General features: G+C 34.9%; 1 protein-coding gene across 1 annotated transcript in view; it reads right to left on the reverse strand.

The window, feature by feature from the left end:
* Positions 1-10,008: 10,008 nt before the first annotated feature.
* DOK6 (docking protein 6) overlaps positions 10,009-23,439 on the reverse strand; it is a 515,077-nt gene continuing 501,646 nt past the window's right edge. Inside the window, exon 8 of the mRNA XM_069099566.1 lies at positions 10,009-23,211. Within this exon, the coding sequence (XP_068955667.1) occupies positions 23,072-23,211 (140 nt within the window). The 3' untranslated portion in view covers positions 10,009-23,071. The remainder of the gene's footprint in view (positions 23,212-23,439) is intronic.

Consider the following 23,439-nt stretch of genomic DNA (forward strand, 5'->3'; position numbering starts at 1 on the left):
TATATATTTAAACTTTGATATTTGATTAAATATTTGATTTTAAAACTTTGAATTCCAGATTCATTCCCTTCCTCCCTTGTCACTCAACCTTACTGGGAAGATAAACAATTCGATATAGGTTGTACATGTGTAGCTATGCAAAACATTTCCGTAGTGGATATATTGTAAAAAACTGACTATGTTTCCCTCCCTCCTATCCCACCTCCCACTTGTTCTATTCTCTACTTTGATTCTGTCCCTTTTCAAAAGTGGGTGCTTCCAACTTCCCTCCCCCCAGCCTGCCCTCCCTTCCATCATCATCCCTCTCATCCCCTTCTCACCCTACTTTCCTGTAGGGTGAGATACCCTATTTAGTGTGTATGTCATTCCCTCCCTAAGCCAAATTCAATGAGAATAAGGTTAACCCATTCCTTTTTGCCTTCCTGTTCTTTCCCTCCATTGTAACTATTTTTCCTTGCCTCTTCTGTATGAGATAGTTTACCCCATTCTGTCTCTCTCCATCTCCTCTCATTATATTCATCTCTCACCTCTTAATTTCACCTTTTAAGTATCATCCCTTCCTATTAAATTGGTCCTGTCCCCTCTATCTATGTATACCTGTACATATATATACACACATTCACATATGTATTCATGGGCCTATATACCCTCCTATATAAAGATATATGTGTTTGTGTATACACACACACACACACACACATACACACACATTTCTATTCCCTTCAACTATTTTCATACTGTAATGTAATATCAAGCAAAGGCAACTTCCCAGGTTCAAAATACCAGCATAGGTGCTCTCTATTTTATTCAGTGACAAAATATTTTGATATTTAAAACCCCAAATAAGGAAAAGAAGGAATAGGTTTTGCCAAGGAATTGCATAATAGGAAGAGATGCAATAACCATATGGCAAGAACAAGAGATGAAAGTATATTGTGAGTATCTCTGCTGGTACCCCCCTTTTGTCAGAAGGAAGTGAGAAAGGTATCCAGCATGTTGGATGGACCTCCTATGATGAATTTATGGGAAGACATAGACAAGAGTCACACAGGTTGGACAGCTATGGTTAAATTGCAATGTATTTCACTAAAAGGAACTTCCAAATCAATGTAATCACATGCCCATCTGAGTAGTTTAGAATTCTATCCCTTAGATTAAATATAAACCCATCCAGCAAAGGATTAACTGAAGCGGCTTTATCACCATCTATGTTGTGACAGGAAGTTTCAGAAGATATTTCTATCAAATATTTAAAGAGTAATTAATTCCAATACTACATGAAATGCTTGTAATATGAAGAAACTAAGGCACACTTCCATTCTACTTTTATGATATAAAGTTTTGACACTTAAATCAGGGAGAGACAAAACAGAGAAAGAAAACTATCAACCAATATCCCTAATGAATATTGATGAGAAAATTTTAAATAAAATATTAGTAAGTTGGCTATAGCAAATTCTTAGAAAGAGTATACATTATGACCAAGTTGGGTTCACACCAGGAATTTAGGGTTGCTTCAACATCAAGAAGACAATAATTTTTATTAAATAATGGAAACAATTATATTAATAGATGCCAAAAGTAATTTATTATTTTTTTTTACAAAAACCAGCATTCATTTCTGTTAGTTCTAGAAATAATAGGAATAAATTATTTTTTCATTAATATAATTAATAGTAGTTATCTAAATCCAAGAACAAACATTGTTTGTAATAGAGAAAAGTTAGATGCATTTCCAACAAAATCAGGAGTAAAGAATGGATGCCCATTATCACCACAACTATTTAACAAAATGCTAGAAATTCTATCTCTAGTAACAAAACAATAACTACAAATTGAGAGAATAAACATAGGCAACAAGGAAAAAGATATGATTTTTGCAGATAACATGATGATATGGTTATTTCAGGATTTAAAATAAATCAACGCAAATAATCAGTGTTCCTATATATAATCAACAGAACCTGGTAAAAAGAGTTAGAATGATAAATTCCATTAAAAATAACTATAGAAACTCTAAAAACTGAGGTGTGTATCTAAGAAGATTCACCCAGGACTATGTAAATTTACTACAAAACACTCTTTTGCAGAAATAAAGACAGTCCTAAGTAATTGGATAAATAATCATTGTTCACAGGTGAGTTGCTCCAATATAATAAAATGATTGTACTATATAAATTAATGATTTACTTATTTAGTAAGGTAAATGATGGAAAACATAAGAAGGGAGGGAAGTCTCTCAGTACTAGGTCTCAAATTGTACTATAAAGCAGTAATTGTTAAAATGATTGATACTGGTTAAAATAAGATAGTTTGATCAGTATTACAGATTAGTTATACCACATATAGAAGAAAACAAGCACAATAACATAAGGTTTGAAAGATCCAAAGACACCAGGCTCATTATTTCACAAAATTCATCATTTTGCAAAAACTTCTGGCAAAAATAGATCATCAGAGAGAAAGGTATAAGATTTAGACCAATAACTCACACAGTACACCAAGATAGGCTTAAAATGGAAACATGCTTTAAATATAAAAAGTTACATAATAAACAAATGAGAAGAGAAAGGAAAAAAAATTCTTTTTTTAATCTCTGGATAGAGGAGGAATTTATCACTAACCAAGTAAGAGAGATCACACAAGATAAAGCAGACAATTGTGATTATGTAAAATTAAATAGTTTTTGTATATAGGCTAATATAATATAGTAAAAATAGAATGGAAAAAAAAGTTTGCAAGAAGTTTCTGTGACAAAAGTCTCATTTCCAAAATATATAAACATCTGATTCAAATAAATAAGACTAAGGATTATTCCCCAATAGATAAATGGTAAAAGATTATGAATATATGATATTCCAAGGAAGAAATATAAGCTTCTATAATTATATGAAAGAATGCTTTAAATGGTTGATACTTAGAAAAATGCAGATGGAGTAATTTTGAGGCTACATCTCATATTCATAAAACTGGTGAAGATGACAAAAAGGTAAAGGACAAATGTTGTACCAGTGCACTATTGGTACAAATGTGAATTAGCCCAACCATTCTGAAGGCAATTTGAAATTATGTCTGGAAGGTTACTGTAATGGGAATGTAAATTTAAAGATCTTCCCTGCCCCTAGGCTAAAGTGCACCTGGAGCCTGGGGTGGGAGGCTTGTTTTTCAGTAGATACTTCTTGATTGGCCAGTGAGTCAATAAGGTTGTTACATTCTCTGAGCCAGGAGAAGGCTATATAAGCCCTGATGTGTAGCTTTGTTTTGGGGCTCACTTTGAGAAGAGTTCTGTGATTTGATCTGGATTCTGGGAAGCTGTTGTTGGACAGTTTGGAAAGCTGTCTACTTGATCTGTTTCTGTCTTGATAATTCTGCCTGTATACTCTGAAGTTCGGGGTGCTGACCTTTTTCCCCTGAACGAGGTAAACGATATATGTTTGACTGATTAAAGTTAGCTTGTTAACCCATTTTGAGTTGCTTTCCTTTAACAAAGCAGATCCAAGAACCTGTGTTGGCAGCAAACCCTGAGGACGCTTGGGGTGCTTGCTGCTACAGTTACCAAACTGTTAATGCAGTTATTCCATTACAAGGCTTATATGTTAACAAACTTAAAAAAAAGAAAAGGATCTATAAGAAAAAACATTTATAGCAGTTCTTTTCATGGCAGCCAAAGTTAGAAAAAAAACAAAATTAAGGCAATCTTTTCTTATTAGTAATTGTGTCATATGAATATAATGGAATATTATTATGCCACAAAAAATGACGAAATAAGTAATTTCAGAGGAAACTAGGAAGGCCTATAACTGATGTAGGGAGAAGTGAGAACTAGAAGAGAAATTCTATGTAATTAATTAATGTTCTCTATCAAGAATCTAAATTAAACGTAGGCAAAAGTTAAAGCGACAACCTTATTAATGTGCATGTGTATGTATGTATATGAGTGTGCTTGGGAGAGGAAGAAAGATGGGTGACAAAGGTGTGACACTGGAAGTAGAGGCAGTGGTTAATTCTGTTTAAGTAAAGTAAAAGTCTAAATTTCTAACTATTACTAAGAATATACAGTTTTATTACATTCAAGCCTTGTACATATGAATGATAACACAAATGACCATTAATAGAAAATATGAATTAAGCTAATTGTTTAAAATTTAATGATCTATAGTGCATAACAATGTATCACAAATATGATCATATATGTATTATGTATGTATATGTATGAGGATATATTTCTTTTTTGGGGTCAAACTTATTCTTTCTAATTTCATAGCATTAATCTTCAATTGTGTGGTGGTTATTGTTCTTTCCATTTGCATTAATATATACACACATACATACATGTGTAATACATATACACACATACTTATATTTGTATGCATAGCTTTTCCTGGTTCTGCTTTTGTCCCATTGTATAAATTCCTTGAAAATTTTCCATACTTCTCTGTTTTCATCATGTTCATTGATTCTTACTGCACAGTAATATTCCATTGCATTTGAGGATGTGTTGGTATGTATTTAACAACTGGATTTTAAAAAAATGTACACACTTTTAAATTTTATTGGTGTTATTAACATTTTCTCCATCACTTTCTTAAGCCCAGACAATCAATCAATTCTTGAATTATAATGTTTACCAATTTCCTAGATGTAAATGCTCCTGCTGATATTTTAATAATAGGCTCTCTGAACTGATATGATTTGGCTCCAGCACACTCCTGAGTGTAATTTACATTTATGTAACACAATTTGTTTAAAATTACCTAATCAATGGACATCTAGTTTGTTTCCAGTTCCTTGCTACCGCAAAAACTGCTGTTACAAACATTTTGGTATATATGGAACAGAAGGTTCAAATTGATGAAATTTTACAGTGTTCCAAATGCCTTTTTTTTGAGCTACATTTTATACTTTTAATTTGAAAGTTTAGCAAGATTTTTATAGCAAATAGATTCATGCTAAGTACAGGTTGAGACATTATGCATATGTCTTAAATTTAGCTTTTTTTTCTCCAGACAGGTTAAGAAACATAATTAGTTCAGTGATTATTAGCCATAAAGATGGTCTTGATCTTCATAACCAAGTCTTTGTATAAAATAATTGGAGGATGTTTTTCTTTCCTGTAACCACAATTTCATCTCAGTTGGTCATCACTTCTCTGGGCTTTGGTATCCTTATCTGCAAAATACAACACCTGATTTTAATCTGTCCCAAAGATAGTGTACTTAATTAAAAAAAATAATAGATCAATGGATAGCTGTAATGGTGATGTAATTTTGAATTTAAAGATCCCTTTATGTTGGCAAAAGTAGCAGGTACTTAGCACTTAGTAACTGATCAAGCCTCTATTGGGGAATCAGAAGGTATGAACTCCTGTCCCCTTGTTACCATGTAACAGAAAATTGGCTGAGGGAAGTAGCTAATACTGTGTATATAAGAAGAGCCTCAGAGAGGCACAGGCAGAATTTCCTTGAGACTGAGATCTGGTGGCAGAGCAGCTACAGGAGAATGGAGAACTGAGTCCTGAGAACCTGTGGTGGTGGAGCTTCTTCTGAACAGGATCCCAGGAGCCTAGAGCCCAGAACCAGGAGGCCAAGAGCCAGGAGCCAGGAGCCCAGGTGACTGAAGCTGACTGGGATGCTGAGACTTTGTTTGTGGCTTGGTTGAGCCTTGAATTCCCTGGAGCAGAAATGGTGAAGGAGCTGACATGGACCAGACCCTGTGAACTTCAGTGTGGAGCAGGACCTGCCAGAGAGCTGGACAAGGAACTGGGAGCTGTCTGCCATGGAACCCAGGTGACAGTCTGGTGAATCCAGGTAGAATCTGGGACCATGCAAGGGGATCCAGGGAATCTGAGAACCGGCCCCAAGTCAAGATGAAAAGACCTCTCCCTGGGTACTGGGTAAGGATGAAATTGTAGTTTACTAGTGACCCAGGGGTGGAGGGGTTTGTGTATGATTCTTAGTAAGACTTTACTGAATAAGTGGCTGATTGTACTTTGAGTACTTTGAGATATTATTACTGATCAGTGACTGATTGAGCTAATCAAGACTTTGCCCCAAGAGTGAAGACTTTGGCTGTGTACTTTGATACTAGTGATAAGTGACTGATTGAATTAACTTAAGAGTGACTATTTTCCTTTGAGGCTATGTTGTGAATATTATATTGTGATTTTCTGTGATAAGTAGTAATATTGTGAATGCTGTGCCTTGATTTCCTGTGGATGTTTTGCTTTGATTTGTTATGGAATAAATAGAGTGATCACTATACTGAGTAATTAGAATCTTAAAAGCTGTTCACAGCAGCATTCTTCTGGACAGCTTCTGTGCATGGCATTACAATAGCATCTTAGAGTTGGACGTTGGTGCTTTGCTTTGCTGTGCAACTTTATAAATCTTCAAAACTAGTTAGTATTATGGCCAAATTTTTCTTAGACACTATTAATTTAAGGCATTAGGAAGAAAGACAAAATTGTCCCCATAACACTTTGGGGGTATAAGAAAGGGCTTTTAGGTGAAGAATCTTATTTTTCTTTGGAAAACCCTCCTATTTTAGGGTAGAGTTTGTTTAACTCTTGCATACTTGGCATAATGTAATCAGGTTTTTGTTCCATTTAATCTTATTTTACTTTGACTTGTTATCCAAATGCAATAATACACAATGTATTCTTCCATTATGAGTAAATTCTCACTGAATCAATGAATTTATCATCAAAATACCTGTCAGAGGTAGCACTTTCATCTAGGTCATTCTAGCACTGAGGCCCGCTCTCTATCTACTATGCTACCTCTTCACAGAGAAGAAAATCCTATTCAATCCGTTTGTCAGGAAAAATGTTGACAGAAACAGTCACACCCATACACAAATAGTAAAGCAATTTGTCCTTAAAATATGTCAATCTGAATATAATACGCTCTATTAGTTTATCATTAGTCAAGGACTTTGGATTTTCCCTTAACATTCTGAACCCTGACTTCAGGGTAAATGCATATTGTTCTTCCAATCAATACTCATATTTTATTTTAGAGGAGATCTGGATAATCAATGATTTTTTTTTTTGGTAATCTCATTGAGATTGCAGATTCAAGTTTTCCTATTCTGATCATTATTTTGTTGTTCAGGACATACATTCTTCTCTGAAAATACTCATTTCTCTTTTAAACCATTCAGGAATGGTGTGTTATGGTTCCATATTTTCCTCAAAACCCACAGGGTCCTCTGTCTCATCAAGTGTTGCTTTATTTCCCTTTATTTAGCCATATTTATGCCTGAACTCATTTGCTATATCTGGAAGCCATATTACCTTCTGTTGTTACTGTTTTGCCTGTTGATTTATCTGTTTATGTTCAAGGCCTTTGAGATTTCTCCTTCCTGGTATCTTTGGTACTTTCAAGTTTTCCTCCCCTCTCTTATTTTTCTTATTACTCACTTCTGACTCCCTCTCTTCGTATTACAGTTTGCTTGGAAGCTGGATCTCAAAGCCTCTTACACTGGGCAATTCACAGATTACCAGTCTAGGTCTATGGTCTAAATTACTTTGGAGTGGTCAGAACTATCCCCCGCTGGATGCTGTGCTCTTTCCCTCAGGCCTAGCAGAGTGCTACACAGATCTTTGATGGCCTGTCCAGCTCCCTGTGTTCCTTAGTTCTTTGATCAAAAAAAAAAAAAGTTTAATCCGCCACTTTGTTGCTCACAGGACCCACAGGGTTGTCATTAAAATCGGATGATACATTTTTTAAAATGCTTGTTCTAGGCACTCTTGAGAAAAACACTAAAAAAAATTTAGTATCTTCATTCAAAAGTTTGTAGTACTTTTTCAACTACTTAGCTATGGTATTGTTCAGTCATTCTGTCATGTTTGATTCTTCATTACTCCATGGACCATACTGTCCATGGGATTTTCTTGGCCAAGATGCTGGAATGATTTGGCATTCCCTTCTCCAGCTATAGCCATAGCATTTGGCTATTGATCTCCCACTGGACACAGCACCAGGAAACAACATAGCTTTCCTCATGCCATAATGCCCCCAGAATTTAAAACAAGGTCTCATTTTCTTACTCTGATTTCCCCTTAGAAAACAGATTTTAAATTATGGTGGAGTCAAATTTTATATCCATTGCTTTGCAGGACTAAAGGTTATTATAGGAAATGATTGGTTGGGAGTTTGAGGGGGGTCACATAAGTGTTATACCTGTAGGTGCAAAAGCCTATCTAAGCCCTCTAAATTCTCAAACAATTAACCCTGAGCATCACTTGTCTGATTCCCTTGAAGAATTAATGCAAATGTTTGTGTTAGATGTACTTCATAGCCTATAGATGAGTGTATTGTGCCATACTTAACGAGTCAGTTTTTGACTGGAAATTCATTGCAGTAATGATCTCCCCTTGCTTCAATTGCTTATTCATTACAAAGTTTATCAGAGGTATTCAAAATTCTTTACAGTGCATAAAGGCATTATTCTTTAATAAGCTAACAGGTAGAGTTTTTAAACTCTCCAATTCAGTTTCAATATTATTAAATTTTCTCATTAACAGCTTTAGAAGTGGTCTTCAGATATGCTAATTTAACTCACTAGTTTCCCTTCTTTTCTTTTCCCTATAGGGAGGGTCATTGGGATCAAACTGTATTCCATGAGTTGACATATCTAATATTACTGGCATCTGAAAGTCATATTCTTGCAGTGACAAAAATCCCCATCCATCCCCATTTAAAATATTCTTGTTTCCACCCTATTTCAAAATATTTAACCTCTGCTAGGCATTTTTTCATGGAATGATTATAAATAGGATCATAGATTTAGAACTGTAAGGGATATTTGAGGTCATTAATTCTAACTCTCATTTTACATATGAGGAAACTGAGGCATATAGGGATTCCTTGCATTGTCAGAGCTCTATATGAAAAAGCATCTATATGTCATTTTTCCAGAGTGGGAGTTCTACTAAATACCTTGAGAAGTAGCATATTTATGTGGCTTTAACATTCAATTCCAATGGATGATGGCCAAGGAAAAGTGAATTAACTGTGAGCTGTATGGGGTTTTAAATGGCAGCAAAGTTGAAGAGGATTGATTATGCTCTTTACTAACTTTTATGGAGTCAGAAGAGAACATTATAAGTGGGGCACTGAAACAGGCTACTTGAAGAGAATGTTAGGGCTCCTAGGCTGGCATGTTGCCTTCCTGCCTCCTCATTGCCAATTACATTTGCCCGTTCCAATGTAACCTGCTTCTGCAAGCCAGACTAGGCAGATGAGTTTGAGGGATTGGTTACTACGGCACCAGGATGAATCTAAAAACTTCCTGGCTGAAACAGAGGGTTATCTCAGTTATCAAGATCTTGCCACAGGCATTTCATTTCTCTTTCCTTGTTGGCGTCATCAGCCAGGGATCTTCTGGGTTCCCGTGGTTCCTCCAGACTTTTTTTTTTTACTCATCTTATCTTGCCCTTTAGTGTTTGTTCCCCTTGGTCTCATATGCTGAGTTTTTGACTTTCTTCCTTGACTTGACCATTACCTCATGTATATTTCTTTTCTGATTAAGTGGTTCTGCTTGCTAATGGTTCCTAAATTAGAACAATGTTAGAATCTAGCCTACTCCTGTATCTGTATCTGACCCTAAAATTCATAACTGCCCATCATCTTGACCGTTATGCAAATATACAAACTGTACAGGGAACTAGAAGTGAGATGTATCACTTCAGATTTCATTATGATTCAAATGAGGCTTCTCTTTCAAGTTCCTAGGACTGTTGAGAGAATTCACTGAAGGAAGAGAGTTTATAATCATTAATTTCTGGAAACATGGTAGGAGCCACATTAATATTAAGCATAATAAAAGAAATATTAGATAAACACTCTTTAAGATCTAGAAATGCAAAACTTAAGGACTGTCTCATGTTCTGTGTTTGGTGGTTGGCAGCATAAACAAAAAAGTAACTTTCTGTGGGTGCTTGATTCCTACCGGAAGTATATATATATATATATATATGAGAAAAAACACATACACACATGAATGTTTCACTGATAATGTCTATTGAAATTTATTATAGGGTTAGTGGCACAAAAGATAAACGAGAGCAAGAAGGCTACATGGGTAAGAAGAGCCAGAGCAGAAACAGCGAGATTAAGATTGCTTACAAAAAAAAAAATAGATATTATATATATATGTATATATTCTGCAGAATTCTCTACAGAAGAGAACACATAACAGGGGGAAAGGGGAGAAAAACAGAAGGCAGACCTGAGAAAGGGGGGTCTACACATCCTGTTGGCCCTTTGCACAAGTTCTTATTTTGGAATATTTTCTGCATGAAGCAGCCATTTTAACTTGCAGGAAAGAACCAAGGGAATGGCTGGAGATGGATGATCACACATTTCTGCATAACATGATGCCTTAAAACCTAGATATTAGACCAACTAATAATTTTTGCTCCATCCATATCACCTTCCTTTTTACATATGAATAAAAGTAGTAGTGAATATTGAGTATTTGAAAACAATATGAAAACAATATCTGCCTAAAACATTTATCAGCTCTATCTAGTTTTCAAAAGAGATTTAACTATAACCAGATAGTTAAAAAAGCTCCCAACAACATTTCACTTAGCCTCAAGAAGATTATGCCCATGTAAAATAACTGTGGTCTTCTTTTGTAAAATATGTCAATATATCAGTGACCTTGGGTGCTGGAGAGGTCACTGCAATGAAATGTTATGCATTTCAGCTATATTAAAGAAATTTCAAAACCAAACCAACCCTTCCCCCCACCCTTAAGTCCACCCCAAATAGAAGTTTGAACATAGCATTAAAGAGTCCCATTGCTTGCAACATCAAATATCATTAGAAAGCATCTCTTTTTGGGGCTGGGTACTCCCCAATAAATAGCTATACATATTCCAAGGGGTCCATCACCCACTTCCTCCTTACCTACCTCAATTTTGTCACATGAGAATGAAGATGCATTATATTTGTGAAAAAGACACCAAAATGTATTGTAAGTAATGTTGATTTTACCTGAGTTATTAGATGTCATACCATATGTCAAAATTGTGCACAGCATCACAAATAAAACCTTATAACATCAGGCCTTTTCTCTAACCAAAGACCTTGTGATTATTCAAAAATAATTCCCATATGGTAATAAAATGAATTCAATTTGACATTTCCCAGTTGGAGCTCCCAGTAATACCTTTATGTAGATTCCATGTAATATTTAGTCTTTTGTTCTCCCTCAATTTGGGGGCAAGGAGAGCAGGGATGGAAAGAAGTAGGCATTTCACTCAAAAATATAGTCCTTGAAAGCTTTTAAATGTGTCTGCTGAGGGTGAGAAGATTGTGACTTTTTTGAGTAGATTAGGAAATCATTGCTTTATAATTTGTTTCTGGTTAGTGCCCCGGATATTTCATTGACAGGGAAATCACGCCCTTCCTTTATGCCCATCTGGCTATTTGAAATACAATTTCATATGTTTGTGTGTTTTTTTAAAGTCCCAAATTGTGAGTATGCATTATGAGCTTGTCATGTAGAAAAAGAACTTAGGATTTTAAATTCCATTTCATTATTAGAATAGGAAAGAGATTTATTTGGGAAAATAACATTCAAGGAAAAGTAACCAAACAGTCACAGCATAATAAAAATCAGTCTTTCCTATGACTTGAAATGTGTGGGATTTCTCTTTATTTTTATTTGTTTTTAGCAGTTATTGCTAATGAGCATGGCACATTTTTTTCTTATTTCCAGGCATGGAGGCTATTCAGAAAAGGGGGAAAAGATGTTATTTAGAAAATCAACCAAAAGGCATGATCCTGTTTCATCTTCATTCAGGTGTCATTGAAGCAAGAGTATATGGCAGAATTTTAAAACTTGCCTTTCTGGGATCAGAGTAGCTGGAATAAGTTTTTTTGTCTGTGTTGTAGATTCCCATTATCTTTGCTTAACAATTTTTAGTGATAAAAGATTAGCGCCAGACCACTTCAAGTGGTCAAAAATCTATTTTACATTTTTTAATCCAAAGAGCTAAATAGCAATGGTTATTACCTCAATTATCACTTAATTAATGGCAGAAATAGCTTAAAACCTTTAAAAGCAATCTTACAAAATGCTCATGAGAATGTATTAAGTCAGCAAGATCATTCTTTCTGTAATCTTTTATTTCCTTACTTCTAGTGATCCCCATTTCTTCCTATTAATAAAAATCCAATATATGTCAACAATGAGTAGACAAAGTTCTCCCAAACATAGATTCCTACAAAAATGAAGCAAACAAAAAAAGAAAGAAAAAAAAGAAGTGGTATAATGGAGGGCATGCATTCCATGCTGGCAGCCCAGAGCAGTACCTCTTGTATAGCAGGTCATCAATGTTGCTGAATGAAACATCATTGATTAGACTTTATATCTATTGATCCATTCTCCCTAATTTGATTGCCCAATTTCTTTAGGTTTTAGGCAAATGGGCAACTTTTATTCCTAAATGCTTTCTAAAAAATTTCTCCTGATCATTTCTTTTTGTTATATAACACAGATATCCCTGATGTAATACTCAAATGAATGCATATTTAGCCACTGACATATAATGTAGCTCCTTAGATAGATGAGAGGTTCTTTTTAATAATTTATAATTTTTATTACAAAAAATTTTATTCTTTAGGTGGGCCCTGTGATTAAGAGATATTTATTAAGCATCTTGCATGTGCTTCACATTTTGCATGAAGTTTAACATATACTTTGCATGCATCAAAAAGGCAGTGTTTTCAGTATATCACATACTAATGTAATAATTAATAATAATTAGCTCATGGCTAACATAAATAAATATAGAGGAAGCAAAAGAAGCCCTTAAAGTCTTTACTACCAAAACTGTATGAAAGTGGAAAGCTAAATTCTCAGCTTGATCTCTGATGGATACTTTTTGATTAGCATTGGGAAAGAATAGGGAGTTTTCACCACAAACAAGTTAACCAAACACCTATTGTTTACATAAAATTCAACTCTTAACTTAAAAAAATTGTCTCCATATAAATTTATATCTTTGGTCGCTTTACCTGGCACTATAGTCCGTGATGTTGCAGTGTATTTCTTCACTAACAGATCCTTCCCAGGTTTAGAATTCACTACAAAATCCCAAGTCTAGATTTCTCATTTGTCAGTAAGAGACAGATGCTTGCTCTTTTAGAGTTCTGTGACAAGGACCTTATTAAAGGAAGAAAAAGCAACCAAACTCTCAACTCATCAATCTACTATCAAAACTAAAATGTATCTATTCAAACTCGAAAGCTGGGATATATGGGTAGAATGTGCATGTATGATGAGATCTGTGTAGGGTTGCTGCTTAACTTGGCTCTCTCTGCTGTTGATCTTGGATGCTAAACCTTTGACTGCCACATCATTACATTCTGGAAATATTCATTGGTTATTAGAGGGGTAAACAGCATGAGACTTGGAGTCTAGTTCTGGCTTTGCCATTAACTACCTATGTGATCTCAATTGGGTAAGCCACCTAATCTGTCTGGGACTCGAATTCCTCACCTGTAAGAATGGGGACAGTTCAAGTAGGTCAATGTTTTACAATCCAAGCTTTCCAAACGAGGAAAACAACCAAAATGCTCTACTATGGACTGCTTTGCCTTTTGTAGTCTCCATCTGGTAGCTCCTGATCTTCATGAGTCTGGTATCAGGAGCTGGGGATAAAGAGGGAGCAGGGGATGGGAAAATCAGGATTCAGGAAAGAGGGGAAAAGGTCAGTTTTTAGATTAGTTTTCTTAAATGATATAAAAAACTTTGGTAGTCAAAGCTTTGTATAATGGTAATGATTCGGTGGCATCCGTCTGTATACGGGTATTTGGAATTACTGAATTAAACGAATTCGACAGTCCTTTCTTACTCTAAAATTATAAAACGTCACTAGAGGTTTCTAGAGGTTGTTGCAGTGCTCTGTTCTTGTCCACTTTCTCTGGGACAATTTTATCAGTTATTTTAAGGAAGACAGGGATAGCACGCTTAGACAATGTGCAGATGATAGGAAATGAGGGGGACAACTATACTGGAAACAAATCAGGACTTTTTTAAAAAGCACCTTAAAGTTTAGAACTATGGGCTGAAATCAGCAGAAAGAAATATAATAGGGACAAATGCAAAACCTTATACCCACTCCCCCCTTCTCTTCTATTCCAATTTAACTGCATAGGCATTTGATGGCATGGTGGCAATTGATGTGATAAAGATCTAGGAGTCTTTTTGCAAAATATAAGCAAGTTCAGAATGTACTATAACATGATAGTCCTACAGGTTAGTGCAATCTTAGGAAGTGGTAACAGAGCTACTATCTTCTGAACAAAGGAAGCCACGATCCCATTGCACTCTTCTCTGATGACACCACATCTGGAGTATTATTTTCAGTGATGAGTGTCACATTCACAAGCTGGAAAGTGTGTAGAGGAAGAAGACTGAAAATGAAGACTATTTCATTTCATATATGTACTGATTGATAGAACTGAGATGTTTTCCTTAAGAAGACGTAGGGGGATAGTGATGACCATCTTCAAATGTACAAAGAGTTATCACATGAAATGCTTGGTCTTGGTGGAAATTTCAAGGAAAGAGATTTCAGCTGACATTTTATAAGAACCATAATAAAATAAAGAAACAACTTATTAACTCTTAGAATCATTCAAAGAGGCAATAAAATATTTTGGAAGTTAGAGAATTTCCTTTCACAAGAGATCTTCCAACATAGTCTGGCTGATCACTTCTCAGAGATGCTGGTTCATGCTTCTGGAAGGCATTAGATTAGGTGATCTGTATGGTCTTTTCCAAATATAAGTTTCTACAATTCAGATTAAACACTCTAATAATAATGAGCCAGGATAAAATGGGGCTACAGAAAATACTGAAAAAGCATAATAAATTCTTTGTAACCTTATCTTTAATAAAGGGCAAATTTTCACCTTTATTTGAAAATAGCAAGCTAGCAAGTGAGGTAATGGGTGACATTTTAAAGGTTATCAGTGTATGATTGTCAGAATTCTATTTAATTATGTAGTTACAGAAACTTCCTCACATAACATAATGTAAATAAACCAAAGTTACACTACTGTACAATGGTAATTGTATTAAGTAATTATACATTAAAGAACATTAATTCCATTATCCAAAATGCTAATCATGCAAAGTCATGAATAAATAGATTCTTCTGTTCATCTTTCCCATGCTTATATTTTTAAAAGCATAAAAGCATCATTAAAATTTTACACCTATAGATTTTTCTTTTTTGTGTTTTTCAAACTTTTGCAATGTTAAAAGGACTATGAATAACAAACATTGAACCTAAGGTATTAGATTCATTTTATTTAGTATAGAGTTGGATATGTGAATTGTAAATTCAAGAGATAGCTATTTGTTTTCTGCTAAACATGCCATCCTTTTTGTCAAGGGGAAAAATTCACACGCAGAAAGTATTTTTTAAATTTAATGTCCTAATTTTATCAACATCTTCGCACTATGTGATTTCCTTTCTTTGCCAGAAATGTTCATTTTTTGTTTTGGGGAACATGGATCTTTTCAATTCCACTCTAAATGTTCCAATTAGCATTTAAGTACTGGCAGTCATCACACTTGCAGTGGGTATGGTCTTGAAAAGGATATTGTAATTCAAAACAATATAAATTGAATCTGATTTTCCCCACAGAAACAATGGTATAATAGTGAGTTATATTCTTAACTAAGAACCTACTATTCAACTTTTTACAGAAATGAACCTAAATAACATATTGAATCAATTGTTTAATAAATTATAAAAGACATACCTGGGTTCTACTCAATATAGAATTAAAAAAAGTTTAAGAAGCAATAGGTAAACATAGTAACCAACCATATGACTTTTAATTTATGTTAAAAATTCCCTGGAAAGTTGAATGACGTAAAGGGATATAGAGATTCAAAGAAATGGTTCCAGAGCAGGGATGTACCTGGGGTCCAAATTCCAGGAAAAGCTGTATAGGGCAAACAGGGAGATCCCCAGGAGGGAGCTATAGAAAGATAAACTTGGGCAAATTTGATCATGTCAAGAAGTTTGTGCAGTTTGCTATGAGAGATACGATAGCTAAAGGTTTAGGTGTTACTGGCAAAGTGATATATGTTAACAGAAATGGAGGACTGCCTTTAACCATGAAAATTGCTTAATTTCCTTTATAGAGAGTGGGACCTTCTTTTTGAAGTATATGGCTATATTTGTATTTTTAATTATTAAAAGCATGTGAAAAAGTTTATGATGGTTTACACATAAAAGATGTGTGTGAAACAAAATTTTGTAAATCAAATTTTGCTTTCCAATTAACTTACATTATGTACTTCAGAGATACATTATCTTCTTTCCAAATGAGTTTGAATTGGCAAGAAAATTCTTATATTCTAGCTATAAATTTCTGTGCCTCCCAATCTTTATGTTAATGGTCAAAAAATAATGCTCAGACATACTACATTGTCTTTTAATTAAAGGGATCTTGCATGATGAGTGCTTTTGTGATTCAAATTGTTATCTGTGTGTTGCTTTTTGAACATTTCTGCATATCAGATTTTCTTAAAACAGGGAATGCACATAAACTTACAGGCAACTTAATTGAATCAAGGAGAGCAATAAAACCCCAACATGCTGACACATTGATATGACAACGAGATTATGTTTATATTCTGCTTTCATTTGTCCAGAACAGTTGTCATTGCAAATGATGGAGTTTTCATGTTGTTCATGTAAGACTGTCAAGAAATTGAATGATTTTGGTCTATTTTCGAGTCTCAGTGAACTGCATGTCTTGAAACAATGAAATGTTTGGTTAGAATTTGAATATATCAGCTATTAAAAGTGGATGAAAATGCCTTTTTTCTGGAGAAATTTGCAAATGAGAAAAGGAAAAGTTATTTAAAAATTTAGCTAAGTTCTTGGCAACTCTTATGTGAAAACAAGCCCAGAAGATAACATAAAATGAAAACTTGTTCATTAAATACACATATAGAAGGAAATAGATATTCTTTTCTTTCAAACTAATCTCATTTTTCCTTTAAATGACATGGAGAGGTCAAGGTCCCCAAAAGGTAAAGAAGCAGGAAAAGCATTAAAAAAATCTAGACCTAAATTTTTCTTGATTGTTTCTTTAAAAATATCATATTTACCAACAATACCTAAACTCAATTGCATTTAAATTATTTTTAAAGCTTTTGTAGCATTTGAGGGAAAAAAAAGCTGATGATATAGAAAAGTAGAAATTTTCAGGTGAAATAAAAATCATCCCATTTTCCTTTGTAATTCAAAGCCTTCTAGATTTTACACTTCCATGTAACATTAACATTTGCCTAGGATGGGTGTGTAAATGCAAAATATTTACAACATAAAGTGCTGCAGAAATGGTTAAACAGTAATAGTAATCACAATCACAATATGATGAATCTCTAGGAATACAGAGCATAACAATTTGAAATCCTCTAAATTAATTTTCATTCAGGGTCAATAAATTCTATCTTCACACACAGAATTTGGTAATCATCTATAACATACTATAAAAACTAACAGTGCCTGCAAAGTTTTTGGCTGGATCCAGAAAAAACAATAACAAAAAACTATGGTGGTAGCAATTCAGTTCTGAGTGATAATCATAAAGAATGCGCTCTATTAAAATGTTCAGAGATGAGCTTCACAAAGGTTGGAACAGGAAGAGTGAGAAAATTCACACAGTTACTCCCTTCCTTGGTAGTTGATAAAAAAGAGTATAGAGAAGTCTAAAAAGGAAGACAGGAAGCAATGTGATTGTAGTTCAAATGAAGGAAAGAGTATTGCATTGAGAACCAGGTGATCTGTTCTAGTCCCAGCTTTGCTACTGTAAATTATATGACCTAAGAAAATCAGTTAATCTCTTCAGGTATCACTTTCCCCATCTGTACAATAAAGACATTGGATCCCTTTTATCTCAAATTCTACGAGCAACTGGAAAATACGTAGCAAAAAAAAGCCACTCCACTTACACAAACACTGTAATACTTTTTAGTCTAGCTGTCAATAATAACTGTAGAAAAGATTCAGGCAAGATGGTAAAAATGCCAAAAATAGAATTTTGAAACAGAGGCTTGGGGAAGCTCCATGAAAGAGAGGCTAGATGTCTAACCCTGCCCATAACTTTTTATTTATATCTTCATAGAATGTGTTAATGAGACTGTTGATGCCTCAGCTCAGAAATTTAGCCCCCAACATAACCCTCAAATGACATTACATCTGCATAATTGTGAATAACTTATATACAGGTCTAATTTCATTATCTCCTTATTATCTACTGCAAGACAATTTTGTTGCAAATTCTTCCCATTAAATCATTCCCAGAAATTGAGAGAACAACAAATCTTTGCCTGGTCTGATACAAACAATCCTCTTTTGCATTTTTCCAAGACAGTGGAAAGCAGGTACTTTGCCTAAAATTTTTTCCATTTTAATCTAATCCAAGGTCAGAATATTAAGGACATCTCATTGTCAATGGAACTGAGACTAGAATGATGCAACAGGCTAGCCCCAAATATTTCAGCAGAGAGTTCAGGAAAAAAAAAAAAAACAATCTTAATCCTAATTTATAATGGTTTTCTTCCTTGGGTCTCCAAGAAAGGTTTCCTCTCCCCTCATGATCACTATGACTTAGTTTATTCTCTTTTTATTCTTTTTTTTCTTTTTGGGGGGCAATTGGGGTTAAGTAACTTGCCCAAGGTCACACAGCTAGTTGTTTTGTGTTAAGTGTCTGGGGCAGAATAGAAACTCAGGTCCTCCTGACTCCAGGGCCGGCACTCTACTCACTGCACCACCTAGCCGCCCCCTCTTTTTATTCTAAATTGCATTACATAAATACCATAGCTTACAAATGTCAAAGAGAGAGAGATGAGTACTTGAAAGATTCACTAAGGCAGCGTAATCTCTTTTTATGGTTGTTGATGTTTGATATTTTAAAGGTATCTTCTTTGTAAAGACTTGGGGGCTGGGAGGGAGAAGAATAGATATTGAACTAATAAATAATTAAAAAACATTGGTCATGGCCATTTTGATCAAATTGATTAAACATATGCTGCTTTCATTTAAGGTATTTTTAGGTACTTAAAAATAATATGTAAAACAAAAGGCTAAACCTCAGTCCCATTGAAACAGTATTGCCTCTTTCCTATAGTCATCAAAATCAGACTTGTAATTCATTACTAGAACACTTTTTATCTTGTTTTTGATTATGTGCATTTAAAGAGATTGCCAGAAAATTTTAGTGATAAGGAAAACTATGTTTTTTTTTTCCTAAAAAGATTTTTGAAATATTGGGTAAAAGCAATGGGACAAAATTTAGCTTATATGAAAATATCTTTAATACGTACCATAAAGATATTATGTCCAGTAAATTGGTTCCGTAGAGGTTACTGCCTTTGTCAGTCTACTCTTTTCTACAAGGGATATCAAGTGTAAACTTTCATAATTAAAAATGATAGAATGAGTTAAAAAAATCATTGTCCATTGAAATTTTGAATGACATGTGGCAGTGGTCATCTGACTATTTTCCATCTGAAGAGGGGAGGCTCAGTTTTATTAAATGTCACTTTATTCCACACATACCCTATTAACCTCTTACTATATAGGTAGTTTGTAGATTTCAATACAGTAAATGTAAATTGTGGCTGTGGCCAGAATTGACTGAGTCAAAACATCTGAAACTTGCATAATTAATTTTTTCCTAGTACCTATTTTCAATAAATAAAAAAAAAATTATACTAAATTTTTTTTCCCCACCAGGATAATAGCCATTTGATCAAGGCTATTTTGTATGTCCTTTATTTTAAATATAGTGTCTACATATGCTATTAATTCTATACATGATGTAGCAATTAGCATTAGCAGGAGGAAAGAAATCTGAAAGCAACAAAAATCCTTGAAAAGTCACATGCATTGAAAAAGAAAGTAGTCCAGTGTATCTGAGTCTCAGAAAATCCTACATCTTCTGTACTGGATTCATTCAGTCTTTTTTTCCTTTTCATTAACTCAGAAGTGAAACTGGCTATTTTAATTTACCAGTAACCATTTACAGTGTTTCTTCCATTCATCTATATGAATAAAGAACCTGTAGGTATCTTTGGTCCATTTTCACCCCCCCTCCTTTGAGACTTTTACATGCAAATCAGGGGGACAATTCCAAGGGAGAGAAGTTATTTTTAAATGGCAGAGACATCTTCAGCAAAACCTCTACTGTTTCAAATGAGTTCTTCTGTTTGAGCCAAGTTGAATCAGTTTTATGAAGTCCCAAGTGATTGATTCAACAACTACATTTATTTTGGTGGTTGAAAAGACACTCATCTGTTTGTAATTTTTATTACAATGCTCATTACTTGGTGTCAAGAATTTAATATCAAGTCTCCTATCTGTTCACTTTGTAGTTTTATCTTGGCTACAGCTTCACCAATGTGTACTTATAAACATTTGCCAAAATAGATTTGCAAAAATGGAACAGGAGAGATTTTATAGCACTATTCCTCATTTTTTATAAGGTTCAGTTCAAGACTGGGGAAGGAAATCTATCTCTCTGTCTGTCTGCTTCTTTGACTTTGTCTCTCTTTTTCTCCTTTACTTCTTTTTGGAATGAACTGGTCCAATCAGACCTGATCTTTACAAGTTTGCTATCAGTTAGTCTCACTGATAACTAGGGATCAGATCCAAATATTGTTTCCTAAACAACTTCAGTGCAGGTATTGTGGGTCCCCATAAGCCAACACAAGAGCAGACACAGCTAATTAGCAGAACCCCTCTGGGCTACTGTCTGTGCACCCTGCATATTAATGAAGCTGAGACACGAACTAGGCCCCCTGAGGGCTCTCCCCCATAAGTCCCATGTGGAACCTTGTGGTCTCTAGGCAACAGCTCAACTGAGCGAGCCAAAGGAGAGACAGTCTCCCTCCCTCTGGATGAGGCTCCACCAGGAGCTGTGCGAAAATGGTCTCAGCTGGAAGTTGCTCTGGTATAGCATAGGCTTGGCATCATAAAAGCAAACGCCATGAGCCGAAGGAATTGAAAGCATTTTCAACCCTGAAAAGCGGGGTTCCAGGGCAGGCTCCGTCTTTTGGTACCAGTCATTTACTTTTCTGCTCTTTCAGCAAAGTCCACAGCACGTTAGGGAAAAAGGAATTCCCGCTGCTCCCCATCCCCATCAAGGCTGAGGATAATGACTTTCTTTAGTGGAATTAGGACTGCCATTCTAGAAGGATTTTTATCCTCATATGAGAGACAGAGATTATCAACAGTTTGTTGTAAGGGGTGATGCCCATTTAGACAAACCCAGGCCCTTTTGATTCAGCATTTGTTGGCTGAAGGTGTCTCATCTGCCAGCAATCAGGGTAATGAAAAGGGTATTTAGGATAGAAGTAAAAGATCTTACCACCATCTAGCAAATATACTATTTTCTAATCAAAATGATTCGTAATTAGTCATTTAAATTTAAATTTAAATTATTCTAATGTGACATAGATTAAAAACAACTACTGTAGCTCTTTTTAATCTATTCTTGGCTACAAATCATGGTCACAATTAACCAGATAATTCAGAAAGAAATTTTCCATTTTGGTGTAAAAACACCACAAAATGGATGGATATTATTTTTAACTTAAATTCTCAGATTACCCCCAACAGAATGGTTAATTCCTTCTTCCTTTTGGGCTATCCTGGTCAGACAAGGTATTGGGGATAAAAAAACATGGTCCTTGATGCGATCTCTTCCATATTCACAGTCAGTTCTAGGGCTCACACCATAATATCCGATCTGGTCACATCGGTAAAACTCAAGCAATCTATTCTCTTTATTTAAGAGGCTGAGAATCTGCATTCTGCATATGGCATTTATGAAAATTTATGTATCTTGTTATCTATGGCAATCTTTCTCATTTTGTTCTTTTGCTGATTGTAAAATGATTTTGCAAAGGTCATTTTAAGATAAATTTTCCCTTTCTTAACATTTCATTTTAAATTGCTGTCACTGAAGGTTAAGCAGGTAGTTGATCAATGATTATAATATTCTTATATACTTCAAATAGAGAACCGAGAAGATCAGGGGGCAGAGAATGTCAGAAACCAGGGGAACACTAACCAGAAAGAGTGTGATAATGTGAATTGTGGGACAGCTGGATTTGTTCATTTTGTTCAAATGCATTCCCCTTTCTCATTTTTGCATTTACATTTGTCATAAGTGCAGACTTAATTACATAAATACTTTTGCTAATGAGAAGCCTTTTTACAGCACTAATTTAAAAGTAGATATTGACATAACAATCTTAATTTGAATGCACCAAATTATATTTTTCAACAATTTAAGTGAGCATATCCTGTCACCCTCAGCACACATTTTATATATACTTGTTAGATATAGATGGATAGATTGATATCCATCTCTATATTTCTACATACACGCACTCATATGCATACACACATAGATTAGAGCTATGGGGCCCTGCTGAACATGGTGTTTTAAATTTCTTGTTCTCTTAATTGCCATGGGATGTATTTATATGGACAGTTTTGATATTGTTTGTGGTGTTCACTGATTGTATTTGTGTCAAAACCTCTAACACAGAAGTTACTCCAGTGGTCCACCATTATTAACTAAGGACAGGTTCTGTCATTGGGAGTGTAAATAGGAAATCTCAGCCAAGGAGGCAGGTGGAAAGTGCCTGATACTGAGTGTAATCAAAAGGTCACAACCCAGTACAGGCAACATCGCACCATGTGGAGGCTTTCACTGCCTTCAGACCAAAAGGGTTTTGTTTATTTAAATAACTTTTCTTACAATTCAAAATCAATTTCTTTAAACATAGATTCCCCAAAGAAATTCAATAAATAAAAGACTTAGCCTCTGACTCTAGGAAGCAGAGCTCCAGTTTTTAACCTTCAACTGTGACCAGGACTAGAACTGACACAGCTCAGTTTTCACTGCAATTGGTCTTCCATGGATGCAGAGGGTACAAGTTGTTCCCTGACCCTACGGGCAGGTTTCAGGCTAGACTGTCTCTCTGGTCAACAGTGGTTCTCTGTATGTCATTGGATAAGACTGGAGCTGTAGCTAAATCCGTAGCTGCTGGACAGCGACAGGGGCTGCTGGTGCTCTTCATTCTGCTCTGAGGTGTAACTGGGAAACGTTTGTGCCCGGGACATCTTTGTTGAACCAAAGCGGTGACCTGGAAGAGAGAGTAAAGAGAAACACATTTAATAACTGCAGTTCAAGACCAGAGTATTTCCAACAAAGCGCAACCACTACGAAACAAACATCACCCTGTGGCTCCCCTGGGAGAAAACAGAATTTTGAATTGGAATAATAATGCCCAAGATGAAACTCTCAGGTTACTTCCTCTTTTTTTTCCTTTGCAATCCTGTAATTTGAGGGTCATTAGTAAATATAATTTGGT

Source organism: Petaurus breviceps, unplaced genomic scaffold, assembly GCF_028583685.1.
Source record: "Petaurus breviceps papuanus isolate PSGF00001 unplaced genomic scaffold, PetGlider_PUasm1.0 38, whole genome shotgun sequence".
Taxonomy (NCBI): Eukaryota; Metazoa; Chordata; class Mammalia; order Diprotodontia; family Petauridae; genus Petaurus; species Petaurus breviceps.